General features: G+C 41.0%; 2 protein-coding genes across 7 annotated transcripts in view; one reads left to right on the top strand and one right to left on the bottom strand.

The window, feature by feature from the left end:
* Positions 1–6,380: 6,380 nt before the first annotated feature.
* On the bottom strand, positions 6,381–12,142 carry CHCHD7 (coiled-coil-helix-coiled-coil-helix domain containing 7). 4 transcript variants are annotated; one of them, XM_087420548.1, is made up of 5 exons: positions 12,051–12,079; positions 10,997–11,805; positions 8,892–8,961; positions 7,331–7,429; positions 6,381–6,568 (listed from the first exon to the last, which is right to left on the bottom strand). In XM_087420548.1, the coding sequence occupies exons 3-5, from the start codon at positions 8,943–8,945 to the stop codon at positions 6,464–6,466; spliced, it is 258 nt and encodes an 85-aa protein (XP_087276674.1). In that variant the 5' UTR covers positions 8,946–8,961; positions 10,997–11,805; positions 12,051–12,079; the 3' UTR covers positions 6,381–6,463. The 4 variants fall into 4 exon arrangements, with proteins under 4 accessions (XP_087276674.1, XP_087276675.1, XP_004435776.1 ...); XM_087420549.1 differs by lacking the exon at positions 12,051–12,079 and having other exon boundaries at positions 10,997–11,123; positions 11,718–12,001; XM_004435719.3 differs by lacking the exon at positions 10,997–11,805 and having other exon boundaries at positions 12,051–12,142.
* A 467-nt stretch (positions 12,143–12,609) lies between these two features.
* PLAG1 (PLAG1 zinc finger) overlaps positions 12,610–17,425 on the top strand; it is a 53,505-nt gene continuing 48,689 nt past the window's right edge. For all 3 annotated transcript variants that reach the window (XM_087420551.1, XM_004435717.3, XM_004435718.3), the window contains exon 1: positions 12,610–12,765. The gene's annotated coding sequence lies outside the window, so the exon portion shown is untranslated. The remainder of the gene's footprint in view (positions 12,766–17,425) is intronic.

The following is a 17,425-nucleotide window of genomic DNA, read 5'->3' on the forward strand; positions in this document are numbered from 1 at the left end:
ATACATACAACCTATGTATACAATGCAGGGACAAAATGATAGGCACCAACATATAATCATGGACAGGGTCAACTAGGGCTGCACTTAGCACTAAGGCACAGGGAAGGTGCAAAGAGGGGAAGCTATATGTGAGATTGAAGGGTCGCTTTGGGAATAGGAGTGTGAGGTAGAATTGAGGCACAAAGATTTTAGGGGTTGAAAAGAGGCTAGAGGTGACTCCTGAAGAGAATGGAGGACAGCTTTTGAAGAGAAGAGAAAGGATAGGGCTCCTGTTCATGGGCAGAGGGACAAAATAACCTACAGTCAGTTTTATTTATACATGTCATGCCCTGAACATTGATGGATAATATTAAGTTTCTTCTGAGTGACTTGGTAAATATTTCCAGTTATTTTTATAATCCCCCCCAAAATGAATTTTTTTGTACTTATTCTTGCTTATTGGAGACTTCAGGTATATATGAAGCAACTACAATAGTGGTAGGGTGTAAGTGAGAAGAAAATGATAAGGAGAGAACATTATCGGCCAAATTATATAATAAAACTAGAAGTGAAGGAGTGAAATAAAACAATCAATTTGGCTTTTTGTAACCTCTTCTAGCAGAGATGGAGTTGGGGGGAGTTTTTTAGGGGGGACTTTGAGGGAGGGGGTCAAGTGAGAAGGTTATAGCAGTGATATTACAGCTCTACCAGAGTCGACCAAGAACTAGATAGGCTTTCACTTGCTACAAATAAATCCAGTATCTATTTTTATAAATGCCTTTCAAATATTAATGTCTACTTGCACAACACGAGAAACCTTCTGTGGGTTCCACAACAACCTATAGGACAGTTAGAGCATTTTTTAAAATACATCTTCACAGTAGGAAAGGCTCTAAAAGATTAAGGAATTTAGGGCTAGCCCTGTGGCTTAGCGGTTAAGTGGGCGCGCTCTGCTGCTGGCGGCCCCAGTTGGGATCCCGGGGGCACACCCACGCACCGCCTCTCCAGCCATGCTGAGGCCGTGTCCCACATACAGGAACTAGAAGGATGTGCAACTATGACCTGCAACTATCTACTGGGGCTTTGGGGAGAAACAAAAAAAGGAGGAGGATTGGCAATAGATGTTAGCTCAGAGCTGGTCTTCCTCAGCAAAAAGAGGAGGATGAGCACGGATGTTAGCTCAGGGCTGATCTTCCTCACAAAAAAAAAAAAAAAAAGATTAAGCAATTTACTCAAGACTGTATAGGCAATAAGTGGCAGATCCAGAACTCAAACCCAGATATTTTGAATCCAAATGTAACGCTATTTCCATATCATGTCATGTTTTACTTTTATGTATCAAGTGGAATTTTTTAGTTTAGGTTCTGGCGCTGGAACCTTTATTTTCATTGTGAATGATCTTTTATTTTTTATTCTTCAGGACTCATTGCAATCCATAGCTAGTGCCCTGCACTCATGGACTCAATCTCCTCTTTTCCCTCAGAGTCTCATTGCCTCTGTCAGTTCCTCTCTCTTCCCCTCGCCTAAGCTTCCTTGCAACTTGCCCCCTTTCCCTCACCCCGACAAGACAGCAGTACGATGCTTTGAAATGATCCTTGCTTTATTTAGTTTCTTTGGGAGGACTCTTAGGACTGGCGAAGGAATCTGTTGGTCTCCAGCCAATTTATTTGCGGTCTCTAAACAAAGCGATAAAAGAAACAGAAAAATTGAGTGCATAGACCTAGGTAACTTTTGTAGACTGGTGACAGTTTTTGTAGGCGAATAGATTTTTAAATGTAATTTAAGAGTTTCCCTAGAAGAAAGCAGGTGTTCCGAAACAGACTGCATTTAATAGTGCAACAGCTCCATCCAGTTGTCAGAAGAGCCCAGCTTCCCTGAGAGAAATCCGACGGGCGTGCGGAGCATGAGGGAGCAGGCGGCAGACCGCACACTCACCGACAACAGAATCCTGTCACTGAAAATCCTTCCTGTGTGTATAACAGACAAGCAAAGCAAGTACTCCTCTTTTAGTCTCCTTTTCAGAATAAAACCTTTGACACTTAAGCAACATTTTTCTTATTCTTTCTCTGCAAAATAAAAACAGAAGGTGAAAAATTAAAAGAATGTTTAGATGACTTTATTTGCCTATTTGTACCACATCCAACAACGTACCCGGCCACCCAGGGTACACAAAGTGAACGCCACGGCGGGAGACGGGAGGGGAATGGAGAGGAGGCGAGATGCGCTCTGACTAGGGGTACCAGAAGGGCTTCGGAGAGATCACATAGGAGCTGACCCTGAAAGGACAGGTGATACTTCGAGGGCAGCACTTGAGGGCGGGCCATCCAAGCTGAGGAAATAGCGTGGGTTCGGGGAATGGTGAGTGTGGCAGGAAGACACCGTACACGGAAGGGATACAGTCAGTTTACCTCTGTCTCCCTCACTGAAATGTAAGGTCCTTCAGGACAGAGCCTGGATCTTCCCAACTTCCTCAAGCCTGCACTCTTGTAAATGTCCCCAGATCTTAGAGGATCTTGTAAACCAAGGGAAGGAATTTGGACGTTTATCCTGAGGCAAAGGGCAGGTCTTGGGAATTTTAAGCAGGGAAATTACTGTATTTGCATTTTAGAAAGATTTCCCTGGCTGTGGTACAGAGAAGGAATCAGAGTTGGGCAAGAATTTATGGGGGAAAACAGTTCAGATAGTTACTTGATCCAGGATCATTGTCATAACCTCTCAGTGGTAACACAAACTGGGTTTGACCCTCTCCATCTCAAAACCTGTTGTAGCTTTCCTTTATGTATAGAACCAAGTTTAAAGTCCCAAGCCCAGTGTTCAAGGCCCTTCACAAAGTGAACTGTTCTTCCTGTCTAGCTGTTTCTCCTGCTACCTCCCTCCACATACTTTGGTTTCAATCAGTAGGACCAGTCCCCAAATACACCACGTGTACGTGCCTCTTTGTGTTTATTAAGGCTACTCACCCTCTTAGATGTTCGCCCTTGTTCCTGCTTGGTGCTCACGTCATTCCCCTGTGCAGCGGAGAGCCCTGTGCAGGCTCTCTTCGAGAGCCAGATGGTGACATATTCACCCATGTTCCCCCACACCGGTTAGCCTAGCACTCTGCACATTATAGGCACTTGGCAAATATTTGTAGAGCAGAATTGAACTGTAATAGCAGTACTTGTCCCTGGATTCAATATTTATTGAGCACCAGAAACCATAAACAAAAAGATTGATGCATTTAATTACATTAAAATGTAAAGCACTGCACAGAAATAAAAACACAAAGTTAAAAGACAAACTAGGAAAAATATACAGAACACATGTGATGAGGGGTAATTTCCTTAGTATACAAAGTTCCCCAAATCTTTCATACCAATAATCTAAAAAAAATGGGCAAAGGAAATAAATATACCCATTCCATTTTTCACCCATCAATTTTAAGGATGAGTTTTCAAGTACCCAGTGAGACTGAGGGTGTGAAGAAATACTCACAGGCTTTGTCTATGGGAGTATAAAGGGTGATTTGTCAATATCTACAAAATTTTAAATGCAGAAACCTTTAAGCTAGAAACTCCACTCTTAACAAATTTATCATATAGATAAAAACAGAATAAGCAAAGAGTCATACACATAAGGATGCTTGTTGCAACCTTGTTTCTAATAGCAAACCCATCAGTGGGAGACGGTTCAATGATGGTATAAATACACAATGGAAAACCATAGCCATTGAAAGAAATGGAATAAATCTATAGTCACTGATGGAGAATTATTCCAAACTATATCGCTAAGTGAAAAAAGGTACCTCCAGGTCATGTACTATGATCTTCCTTTTGTGCAAAACAAATATACAGATATGCTTGTATATGCATGGAAAACCTTGAAAACTCTTGACATTGGCTGCTTCTGGGCAGATTTATTTACATTGTATACCCTTTTGCATTGTTTGAACCTACGTGTTTCAATGTGTTCAATTTTAAAAGCCACCTCTCCCCAAACACATACATATTTGTTGATCATTTATTACACATTAGAATTTTACCAGGCATTATGGATATAACCATGAATGATATTGCTTATATCCCCCAGGAGCTTTCAAATAAGATACAGTGATTCTCAAAAGATTTGTTTTTACATACTATACATACAGTGTGCTACCCTCCCCCATCATGTGGAGAATCTGTAATGAGATGCTTCCTATGAGAGATGCACATGAACACAGTAAAATGCCTTCTACATACTATATAAAAAACTCTTACAACTCAGTAATAAAGATACACAACCCAATTTAAAAATGTGCAACAGATCTGAATGAACATTTCTCCAAAGAAGATATACAAGAAGCCAATATGCACATAAAAATATGCTCAACATCATTAGCCATCAGGGAAATGCAAATCAAAACCACAATGTGATACCAGCTCACACCCATTAGGATGGCTGTAATCAAAGGCAGATAGTAAGTGTTAACAACGATGTGGCGAAATTGGAACACTCATACATTGTAAAATGGTGCTGCCACTTTAAAAAATAGTCAGTTCCTCGAAAGGTTAAACATAGTTACCACACTACCCAGCAATTCAACTCCTAGGTATATATCCAAAAAGAAATGAACGCCCACATAAAAATTTGTACACAAATGTTCAAGAAACAGCATGGCATGTAATAGCTCAAAGGTGGAAACAACCCAAATACCCAACCACCAACTGATGAATGAATGAATAAAAAGTGGTATATCCATACAATGGAATGTTATTCAGCAATAAAAAGGAATGAAGTACTGATACACGCAACATGAACCTTGAGAACATTAGGCTAAATGAAAGAAGCCAGTTGCAAAAGACCACATATTGTATGAGTTCATTTATATAAATGCCCAGAACAGGCAATTCTAGAGACAAAAGTAGACTGGTAGTTGTCTAAGTGTTGGGGAGGTGGGGAGAAAGGGTGGTGTTAGGAGGAAATGGAGAATGTGTGCTAACGGATACAAGGTTTCTTTCTGGGGTGATGAGGGTGTTCTAAAATCAGTTGTGGTGATGGCTGCACAACTTTGTCAATATACTAAAAACCACTGTATTGTACATTTTAAATCGATGATCTATATGGTATATGAATTGTATCTCAACAAAGTTACTATTTAAAAAAAAAGCTAGGCCAGGACAGTTACTGGATGAATGCTGATCTTGGTATGTACATTTAAAGAGGTGACAGTAAAATTCTAAGCACACTTACAAGTACTGAAATGCTTCTCACATAAGTATGTATTAATTTCTTGTCAGGTCCTATTTTAATCCACCATTTTTAGAGCGAGCAATACAAGTCAAAGAATTTCTGAAACAATCCATCTTTCATTCAAATAGAATCACAATTAACAATCAAGGTCATATGGCTTAAAAACGTCTGACCTGGGTTTTGGACTCAGACAAATGAGATGGATAGTCTGTTGTCAGCAGCCATTAAAATAATACTCTTGATCCAGGACCAGATGAAGAAAAGAGACACAAGCTATTTGTTTTCATTGATTTTCAAGTACATTAAATTTTATTCATGTCTTTTATAAAACTATTCTGTATATGAAACAAACTGGATTTAAAAGGGTGGTGGGTATGAGAGCTGCTACACAACCCCCAATCACCATACTGAATATTCTTTTTTATTTCATAAAATGAGGTTAAGCTCTAGTTTCACCCTACTGTTGAGTCCACCTGCTGAACGACCATACCCTTCCTTGCCAGTATCATCCCGTGAATAGAAATAAGAGAACCGCTTCTAAGATTACCATGATTCAAGAACTAATACTATGCCTTCAGGTTATCCAAAATTTATGGATTTTAGTCACAGAATCCTTTAACTAAGTCTTTCCTTAGAGGAAGAAAATAAAGAAAACCAGTTCTTTTGCTGCCATTTATTTAAGACAACCTTCCCACACCCCTGCCCCACCACCTAGTGAATATACTAACCTAATTAAACAAGGATAAGTGAGGTAAGGAAAGAGATCTCAGTAATGAGCCTGGGATTTGAGGTCCACTACACATCTACCTTCCCAGTCTTCTCTTCCTCCACTCCTCTACCCACCTTAAAGTCTAGGCGGAACAGTCTACAGACTACTCTCCCGAGGTGGCTCGAGCTTTCCTTCCACCATGTTGTTGCCCACATCATTTCCCTTCCTTAGGAACACTGCCTTCCTTTCACCCCCATTAAGTCCTTACTTGCTCACATCTTTTCTTTTGAGACCCAGCAGAACTCTTCATGTAGCCTTTCCCAACGCTCCCTTTCCTTCAGCAAGTAATATAAACTCAGTGACACAGCACAGCCAGCAGTGGCATACCCTCATCACGGCACTGAGAGCAAACACAAAGGACACAGGGCTAACGTAATTTTGTCTCCCCTGTAGAACTGAAGATCTGTCTGGGTAACGCCTGTAAGGTCTTAAAAGATTACAGTAATCATTTATTTAAAATATTCATCTGCTTCTAAGTTAAATAAACAATTTTAATGCAAACATTCAATAGGGCATCTTTCCCATTGCTCCCAAGATTTCGTCTCTTTCTGCTGCTGTAGGCATAGATGGCTTCACTCCATTCTGTCTTCTCTGGACCATGATAGAATTCTGTGTGTAGGTATAAACAAAGAAGAAACCAAAATCAGCCATGTATTAAATTCTAATCATTTGCCAGCAATTTGCTATTGCTTCCTCAAAAAGGAAATTCTAAAAACCAAGTTTTAAAAAAACAAGAAACCTAATTCTAGGACTCCAGATAATGTTTTCAAACTATTAACAGTTAAATAGACGAGATTATTCCCATGGGAATATGTTAACAGTAATTGGGACGGGGATATATTGTTTAACTACAAGAGCATGAAAGTACAGTCCATCAAGAGGAGCCACTGAGTAACTGCTAAACAAAACCAACAGTTAATTTAGCAGAGGGAAAGGAAATAGCTGGATCCAGTGCTCAGAGAAACAGAAATTACAAAGTAATGTCTCAAGAAACATGGGACCATTTTAACTACCATGGATGGCAGTGGGAGAGAAGGAAGAAATGAAAGCCCACTACACGTTATGACACAGCAAGTTATCCACTCTGTTCACCTCCAGGAAAACTAAAATTATAACCAAGTTATTGTTTTAGGGCTGCAGATAGTTCTATACCCAGGAAGACCCAACTATGCTAGAACTGCACTCTTATACCTCGGAGTAGGATGAAGCAGCTAACAAGAGCTCTCAAGGATCCTTTAAGGCACACAGAGGATCAAGTCAAAAGTGAAGTTCCCTAGAGCCATCCCAAAGGAAGGACTGTGGGTACTGACTAATTTCAGGCTTCGGATTCAAGCCTAAGTTTTAACACAAAGCTAAACAAGCTAGGCTTACCCAGAATTTCCGGCAGTTTTTGTACTTCAAGAAGTAAGTGGAACAGCTTTCCTTGTCATAGTTATTTTCATTCATACATCTGGTAGAAGCATCAGATTCCTTAAATATGTAAGATAGACATCATTTAAGAGGTGGAATGGGATCTAAAAAAAAAACAAACTTCTGAAGCTATTTCCCCCCCAAAGCAGATAATATGCAAGTTCCTTTTTGTTCATTTTAACGAACATATAATGAACAAAAATTGAATTATCTTTCCAACTACTCCAGCATTCATTCTCCTCAGAGCAGACATCTTCCTTTTCATAATCTGGGTCAGTTTTCTGAATATCTGATCCCAGGAATGTGAGCCGGAGCACTGAGATCATTTATCCCAGTAATCACGTAACAAAGAAGCTGAAGCAAGGTGCACTGTGCTCAAACTCACTGCTGCTCAATGAGAGTCAAGACCCGTCCCCAACTCACAGCGCAGCACGTCTGCTCCCCCAAGTTCCCACTGTGACTGTGATGTTTGATGTTAAGCTGGTTTCGAGATCCTCAGTAAGTCACTCATAACCAGTCTACATCAAGGCAACTTAAATTAACACCATTCATCTCCATGTAGTTTTGGCTATCATCCACTCCCTAACGCAAGTAAATACACTATTATGTAAGCCATTTTAATAGATATCATTAATACCACTTCAAAACCAAAGTGAGTAACACAGGGCTATGAGTTCAAAGGACGGTAGCTGCCATTGGGGAGTTAAATTTAACCTGTCTGAACTGGAAGTAGATTGGATAAAAAACTTCAAAGGGAAAGGTATGATTCTGAGGGGTCATCTAAAGGAAAGCTTTAACTGGAGGGGTAGGTAATTTGCTTCATAGATCTAACATGGTCTATCTAAAGAGACTTAATAAAGCTGTCAAAAATGGATTTAATACACAGAACAAAGCAAAATTCCTATGACAAATATCTAATGAGTGTGTAAATTTGGAAAATGCATATAGGATCAGGGACAATAATTTTCATAGCACCAGTCAGATGACTGCACTGTTCAAGGGTGACAAAGCCACAAGTATTGATAGTCATACCAAATAAATGCCAATAAGAGCTTATTATTACAACAAAATATTTTGTTTATATTTGTGAAAACCTTTAGGCTTTAAATAGGCTAATTCTATTATGAGACCCTTATCCTCAGCCAGGTTGTCTCAAAGACATGATGAAATTATTGCTATTAAAACATAAATTTCAGTGACAGTTTAAAAATACCATACTTCCCAACTTGCCATGTTTCGACTAAAGATTTTCCTCAGCGATTCGTATGCCTGTCTAGTATTACAGTGACAACTAAATGCTTGCATATTATACAAATAAGGGAAACTTAAAAGAGGTGAATCTTTGTTAGCTAAATTATGAATATCTAAAAATGCTCTAGTGAAATAAGGATACGCTGGCCAGGAATATTTTTTGTAAGAAATAACTTTATTCAAGAACTGCAGAAAACAGATGACCACAAAATCAGAAGCAGCCTGTTTTTCCAACTTAACACTCATGAAAATTAAAAGTAAACCACCTTACCGACAAGCAAGGATTTATGTCAGGATCTCTCAGCTTCCGTGTGACCATGGGCATCCTAACAGTCTTCTTACTGCAGGCAGATGTTGGAGAAAAGAGTTATACAGTGCATGATAGAAAATAAATCAATAAATCTCATTAGCCCCCTAAGTACCTGAAAAATTAATTTTGGCATAATGATTATCTAGTGAGGAACTTCATGTTTCCTCTGTATTTTGAGAATAAAGACTCGGATGTGTTTTTCCTTTGCACTGCCATGGTCCCTCAGCACAAAGACCATATTTAAATGCAGCTACTAAAATTTGATTATAACGTCCAGAAAGAAAGATAATTCAGCTATAATTCAGTTTTAGTTTATTCTTATTTCTAAAGGTCAAATACATTTAGTACTAACAAAACCTAAGAAAACAGCATGCAGTCTAAGGATTACTTCCTTATTATCCATTGATTGGCATACAAAATAAGCGTGGAATAACTTAGTACAACCTAACTTGAGCAAAAACATTTGTTAACTAAAGTATCTGAATGCCTACTCTGTGGCCAGCACTGGGGTGGCCAATATACCAAATAACCAAGTTTTGCTTAGTTAACATTTCGAAAAGTTAAAAAAAAAAATTGAAAGTTTACTTCCAGTGGCAGGTTCTATTTAATTGATACTTCCCTGGGTTGAAGGAAGTGAGGGAATGCTACCGTGGTTCATTAATCTTCCAACTCAAGCCTTATAGATATAGCTCTATAGAAGTCTTTATTGATTAAAGATGATCACAGTTCCCTAAGAGCCAATTAGTGATTCCAAGTCAAGTCATATACTCATACAATAGGTATGTCAACTACATCCCAGGACAACTGCTCTCTATAACAGAGTTTAACTGAAATCAGTATGCATATTATCTTCAAAGACATGTCATAGAAAGGAACTAAAAGAGAAAATAAAAAAACCAAGAGTCAACTAACTGTTAATTATTTCAAAGTGATTTTTTTGTTTCTGTATTGCTATACAATTGATGAGCCACCCATAAATATTTTTAAATGGTCTGCACTAAGTTTACGGAGTCGATTTAACTTGTACTCTCAAAGCCTGTTCTAGCTTAATCATCTTCCACCTGAAGAGGGAAGAAGCCAGCAAATAAGGTAGCGTGACCTACAAAATGCCACTGAATAAAAAACAGTATCAGTCAGTATAACTAGACAGAGGTCAGAACTTTTGTATGAAATGGTTTCTACTTTCCTTGCCCAAGATAGGACCATCAAAAAAGTATCAGTCACGTTAAAGGAAATAAAGTACAGGGCCAGCCCCGTGGTGTAGTGGTTAAGTGCACACACTCCGCCGCTGGTGGCCGGGGTTCGGATCCCGGGAGCGCACTGATGCACCGCTTGTCAGGCCATGCTGGTGGCGGCGCCCCACATAAAGTGGAGGAAGATCAGCTGGCTCAGGGTGAGTCTTCCTCAGCAGAGAGAGGAGGATTGGCATGGATGTTAGCTCAGGGCTGATCTCCTCACACACACACAAAAAAAGAAATAAAGTACATTCAGGAAAAACAATCAAATCCCACAAGCTCCTGAAAAGTGGAAGTATTCTCAGTCAAGAGTCACCTAGTTCAGTTTCTCTTATGGGAAAGATCAGGATGTCCAGGCTAAAGGAGATCAACCTTTGCAAAGACAGATGGAAAAAAGTTTAGGCATTCTGGAGTCCTTTAACTTTTAGCACCCACTAAGCAATCCTTTTATTTTATGATTTTTATTGAACAATACATGAATATACCTATCTAACAGAAACATCGTAACAAAAAGGAAATTCAAGATGCTATTTAATTCTAATCTAAAAGCTTCTTCCTCTCCTGAACACAATTCTTTTGCAGGCCTGACTTCTTCCTAAGAGAGATGATGGTACTCAGTAAACTCACAGTCTTCTCTTTCACATGTATCCTGTGATGTGAGAACACAGAATCCTGCTTAGCTGTTCACATTCCTTGCATATAATCTCAACAATGATCAGACACAGACAAAACTCAGGTTGCATGCCTTACATGAAAGTATTCTACTCTGCATTTTATTAGCATCATCAGCCACGAATTTTTGAAAAATAACACCTGTAACATCACATATACCTGAATCAGATTTGCAGCATGAGTTTATCCACATTTGATTTCCTTTCCCTTTCGGATTCTAAAAACAAGTCAGTCTAAGTTTGAATTTCCAAATGTCACCTTCTTCACATAAATCCTCACATATTAACTGGAAATGAAGAGGAAATGTCAATTTGCAGTGAGGACCGAGGCTGAAGGGCAAGATCGAGTGTTCCGCTAGAGAGGCCTTATCTACTACTTTCTGAAGGTACTAAACAAATATTACAAAGCTCTACTGGCAGAGGACGGCCAGGAAGCCTTGAAGGAAGGCCCGCAAAAGCACAGCACGTTTGAGAAACAACTCTAAAATCTCATCCAAAGGGCAAACTGCTTAAAAAAGTATTTCTTGATTTCCCATCCCGTTGTTCACGTCCTCACTCTCCAAATAGCTTTGAAAGGGAAGGGGGAAGGGAACGTTACTGAACACGTCCGTGTCCACTTGCTGGTCAGAGCCGAGGCAGTCTGGGGCTCTCATAAAACGCAGATGCAACTATCGGGAAGCTGAAACACGTCATGCGAGAACCTCAAGCCCTTAACCCACTGCTGGGTGCAGAGAGGCAGGGTCAGGAAGTCAGGGTGGCACACCGGAGGGGTGCGGGGAAGCCCAGTGGAGAAACCGGAGAGATGCGAGTCCGAGGCCTGGCCGCCCGCCGCGATGCTGCCTGTCCGTCTAACGGTGGACGGCGGGCACAGGTGAACACACCTTGCTTCGACCTTCTGCGGTGCCAAGAGGGTCGGGGGCGAAGAAAATGCAGTAAACTGGGTACGCGCAGGCAATTAGGCTTCAAAGGCTGGGAAGGAGAGTGAAGGAAGACGTAGGGGTGCCCTGGCAGAGGTCACCTTCCACGCCCCCGGCCCGAATAAACCCGTGTCGCGGGGAGGAGGAGCGACGGGAAGGGGCCCGCACGGAGACAAGGCCTGGTGGAAGCGACTCCACGCCGAAGAGGTGGATTCGGGCCCCGCGGCGGCCCGGCTGAGCCCCTCTCTTCCCGCAACCCCTCAGAAGCCGCTGAGGGAGGGGCGGGGGACCACTCACCTCGAGCGACCGCTTCTCCTGCGCCCAGGCCGTCTCCAGCTCCAAACACGTCAATGGCTCACGCAGCTGGACCTTAAGTAGCGCGCATCCCAACGTGCTGCCCCCGCTCCCCGGCGGCGGCCGGCCCAATCGGCGCGCACCGCCGCCAGACTGACAGCCGAGCTAGGCCTTGCGCGGCGGCGGCGGGCGGGTCTCGCCCCGCCCCCAGCTGGCGGGAGGAGGGCCGAGGCGAGAGGAGTGGGCGGAGCGGCGCGCGCGGCCACGCCCCCTCCCCCGCCCCGCCGCGCCCCCCGCGCCGCGGCCCGCCTCTTAACACTTTAGCTTGACGGGCGGCGCTGCGGGCCAATCGACGGGCCCGTCCCTGGCGGCGGCCGCGCCTAGTGGCCGGCCCTGGGGCGGAGCGCGCGCGGGGGGCGGGCGCAGCGGCGGGCGGGGACCGGGGGCGGGCCGGCGGGAGGCGGGGGCGGCGGCCGAGGAGGCCGGGGGAGGCGGCGGTGGGCGCGACGTCGGCGGCGGCGGCGGCGGCGGCGGCGGCAGCTGCAAGTTGGGCTGCAGGGGCAGCGCATACACTACAATGGCTGCTGGAAAGAGGCGTAAGGAAACAATTTCCAGGCCCGCCGCGTCCAGCCCGAAATATGAGAAAAAAATTATTAGAAATTCCGCGGGCGGTGTAAAGGCGGCGGACGGGCCGGAGGGAGGATGTTAAAGCCCCGCGGTGAGTTCTCCCGGGGTCCGGGGCGGCGGAGAGGCGTTTAGCGGGAGAAATATCAGGGTTATTTAAATTATGGGACTAGCCGAGGGGGCAGAGGAGCAGCGGCGGCGGCAGGAGGAGGAAAAGTTTGTGCTACTCTCAGCCCCTGCTCAGGACCCCAGAGAGAAAAATAATAATAAAAAATAAAATAAAATAATTAAGCGGGGGTGTGAGGACTCCCGAAGTCGCTTCTGACAGGGCAGGGGGCGATGCGGCTGGAGACCCGAAGGTGAGGTCGGTGGGAAAAAAAAAAACCCCTTTATTCAGGGTCTGGAAAGTTTGAAAAGTTTTCCTCCTCCTCCTCCTCCTCCTCTCTGGTGCTGTGAATATTGTGACAGCGGCAGCGGCAGCAGCGAGAGCGGAAGACATTAGAGACCCGAAAAATAAGGGAAAAATTAATATAAATTCAGTTTTGAGAGTAAACTCTCCGCATTTTCCACCAAAACATCCCGGGGGAAGGTCGCTTCCCAAAGGGCCTGGCGGAAACCCGCAGTCGGCAATATTTGGGGGGCACTTTGAGTGACTTGGGGTAACTTTGCCCCTTTTTCAAAAGAGGTTTTTCTTTTTTGGAGAAATGAATTTGTTTTTGCCCTTTCCTCAGGTGGGCGAGTCGGGGTCGGGGTGCGGGGTCTGCGGGGAGGTGTGAGCCCTGGATGTGTGGCTGCGAGGGGGGGGTAGGGGGAGGGGGTGCTAAATGAAAGCAGGAGATCTGCACAGAGCAGGGACAGCTTGTTGTCAGTATCATAAACAACCAAAATGGAGGGAGAACTCAGGCATATAACCAAATAAAAATTTTTAAAAAATCGCAAAAAATCCCTAAAAATCCGGGATGCTCCCCCTTTTCTCGCTAAAGGTAAAAGTATGAACCGCCTTTCCCCTGAAGTCCATTTTGACTTTGCAGGGACCAAGGAGTTAATATTTATTTATTTTTTAAAACTTTCGAAGGGCAAAAGCCTTTTATAACTCAACCGACAATGAGAAAACGTGAAAATCCGATGCAAGAGGAGGAGGGGGAGGGAGGGGGGAGGTGGTAGTGCAGAAACTGCTAAACTTATTGGTAATGTGGACTGATCTGAGATAAGATAAACACTATATTTGCTATTTTATAACTCTCTTTTAATGATCTTTGCGGTTTTTCTTTTTTTTTTTTTGGTGGAAAAAAAGTGATGCCATTTTCTTAATAGAGTTAATATGTGTGATTGGAAGAATAAACCTTTCCGGCTTTAGATTGCATTTTCGTCGCATTTATGCTTCAGGTTTTGTTAGTGGCTCCCTCCTTTCTTTAAAGTAGGCTCTACAGAGGAGGGGTAGAGAGGTGATGTTGCACAGAGAGGCTGGAGTGCAAGACTGGCGCACCTTTTGGGGAGGGGTGGGGAGTTGCTTGGTTTCTCCCTTCCTGACCCGTTTGCTTCACCTGTTCATCCTCAGTAAAGAATGTTAGGCTGAGGTTTTCTGGTTTTACGTATATAAAAGGATGGTGCCTCTTGCATCACATTGAAGTTAATGGGAAAGTGCTGCTGATGTTGGTTCCACGTGGGATATGGGACAGAGCAGGGCATTTTAAAGGGACAGCTTCTCTTTTCTTAAGATTTTCATCACCTACACAGAATCACTGTCTGAGGACCAAAAGCAGAGGTGCTGGGAGGGTGTGGTGATGGAAGAGCCTTCTCTTTCCATTACTCAAGTGCACCCACCTTTAGGATTGATGGAGGGAGAGGAGGAATAAACAAGCTCAACAGAAGATGGATATTGTGTAGATTAGTTTGTATCCAAGCTGTTCTTTTGTGTAACAAGCTCTCCCAGGAACTTTTCATGTTACATTGCTTTGCTTTGGAAGCTGATTTTGGAAGGAATTGTGGAAAAATGGAAATAGTTTAAGGTGTGTGGTGTAATGGTATAGCATTATTGAACAGTTATGAATTCTGTGCAGTGAGATCAAAGAGCTGTGTATGCCCATAATGTGATTTTACAGCCATTTTGTAAAAGCTGTAAAATACCTAATATTCAATTTGGCTTAAGGTACACTGAGGACTTCTGGTTGAAAACTGCAGACAGAGTGGTGCAGATTCTTTTACACTGTAAGCAGTAGGCATTTCTTTAAGGGGAAAAAAGCACATACACCAACACCATGGAAAAGTTTACGTATACCCATTTTTAAAGCCCATCCTATACATCTGCTGTAACTCTGCGCCTTTGAAATTAAAAGATTTTAAAATCCTGAGACCTATCAGTTTGCATCTTTTAAGTTGAATTTGTGTTATTTAATAGGAAATGTTTACTGATCATAAACTACTGTCAACTCTAATGGTTTAGATTTTCACAATATTTTCAAAGTTTAAAATATGTAAGTTGTTAGCTGTTCTCTATTTGAGATTAAGGTTAATTCTGAATAGGATTTACTTGTGTTCCATTTTCCACAGGTATATGGAGTTTCTGAAATAAATGCCTATTTTCCTTTGTTTTTTTGATTTATAGAAATGGATTAAAATTAGAGCTGGATTTTTAGACTTCTTATACAGAATATTTTCCTTGCCATACTGTACAAACAAATTATTATTTTGAAGTCTATTGTACGTTAACATGTGTGCACAGCTGAGCTCTTATCTGCACCTTCCTGTAAATACCTCCATAACAGCATTGTGGCGGTGTAGTGTTTGAGTACATCATCTCGTGGTTTCTGATTTTGGAAGCAATTACATCTTTCTAAGAACTCATTAAAAAAATTAATCCCATGAACCACTGTTAAATCAAAATTGATTGGAAAGTGATTAAACTATCAGTGGAGAAGAGAAACTTCCCCCTCCCCAAAATAATCTTCTGTCCAGGTTTCAGAATGCCATTAATATTGATAAACCTTTAAAATTTATCTTACATTTTCATTCTATTTTGGCTCAAGACAGTTACATTGACTATAAGTAGTCAGAATTAGGCTATGTGTTTAAAATAAATGAGACTTTTTAATCTTGAATAGCTGCCACTTTGACAAGCCAGAGATACTAATATCAATAAATTCAATTTCTGTAAAAGTGAAGGAAAAGTATTTCTTCCAGTTATGTTAGACCCTTGAGTTGTTCAGGTTATTTGGACACTTCAAGTTATGATGAGGTTATTGTCAACATAAATAAAAGTGCTGGTATTGTGATTTTTTTTCTCTCTCACAAAGAGTGGTATAAAGCTTTCTTCATGTTTGGGTTTTAGACAACTAGGTACTTGTCTGAATTAGAAAATGCACTTTGAGCATACAAGTATAAAACCTATAATTCCTTAGAGAGTCTTATTTAGATAGGGCACAGCGCAATACCTGATTAGGATTGGTTGTATTGAGCTTTTTTTAATGCCTTAGAAATACTACCTGTTGAACCTCCTTTTTCTGAAGCTACTATTAAATTATACCAATTTACAGAAATAATCTAACGATATTGTGTACTCAAAATGTTTATTTCAGTTAAAATTAGAGAAACCTCATAGATTGAGATTTCTTACTTGAAATTTATATGCCTAATTTTGCTATTTGGAATTCTATAAGGAATTTAGCTGCTGTGGAAGATGATTTATAAATGTGAGCTAATACTGATAAAATTCTATATCTGTATATTTATTATAACCAAAATATTTTAATAAACACACATCTTACAGCTAAATAAGTTAGTGAATTTGCTTTTATCAATATAGTTTAAAAATTTTAAAGGTACTCTTTGTTTTAATATCATACAAAGGTGAGATTTTTTTCCCATCATTTTTAACTTAATTCTGGTTGTTCCTGTATACATTTTGGTTAACTATGCTGGAAATTTTCCTTTCTAAGGTTTAAATTGTTATTTGCTAAATTAAATGCAATGCTCCTGTGTTTGAGATTTGAAAAGCCAGATAACTGAAACATATATCTATAGCTACCTTTGAAATTTTGTTTTAGTAATCATTTGCCTCTTGAGCTGTGTAATCAAAATATTGGTTCCTTGTAGGAATGTTTCAATATTTTTTATTTAGAATCCTGTTCTTTGGAAAATTAAGATATATGAAAAAATTACCTGTTACACATACATACACACGCGTGCACAGACACACACACGCACACACACACACAAAGGAAAAAAGAAATTTTACTGAATAACTTTACTTACACTGCCTGGAATACTTGTTCTTCTTGATGTGTTTCCAAGTGTATAGGAAATAAATGTAATTTTTTTCTCTTTACATTGATAACATCTTAGATTCTTTAGTTAAGTTATTTCAGTAAGGGAAGAGTTTCAGGAGAAGGAAAGAACAACTTAATCTGTTCAACAGAATCCAAGATAGTGAATATGTTAAAGGTAAAAGGGCTATAAATTGTCCCTTGAGCCATTTTTTAAATGTTTTAAGAACCTGATAAACACCTTTTCTGAAACATCAAATACTTTGAAAATGTATCAGTCACTGCAGAAAAACAAAAGTGGACCTTTAATTTCTTTAATTTTAACAGGAATTAATATAGGCAGCATATTTAACCAATTAGTAAGTGTTTAGGTAGCCTTGGAAAAGTATTTACAAATAAGTTAAATGTGAGGCCAGGGTACATCAGATTGATGAACTGTAAAGTTAACTATGATTTTAGAATTCATGCATGGGAATTCTTTTCCATTTTATG

The sequence above is a fragment of the Ceratotherium simum genome, chromosome 31 (assembly GCF_057802395.1).
Source record: "Ceratotherium simum simum isolate JZ-2026a chromosome 31, ASM5780239v1, whole genome shotgun sequence".
Taxonomy (NCBI): Eukaryota; Metazoa; Chordata; class Mammalia; order Perissodactyla; family Rhinocerotidae; genus Ceratotherium; species Ceratotherium simum.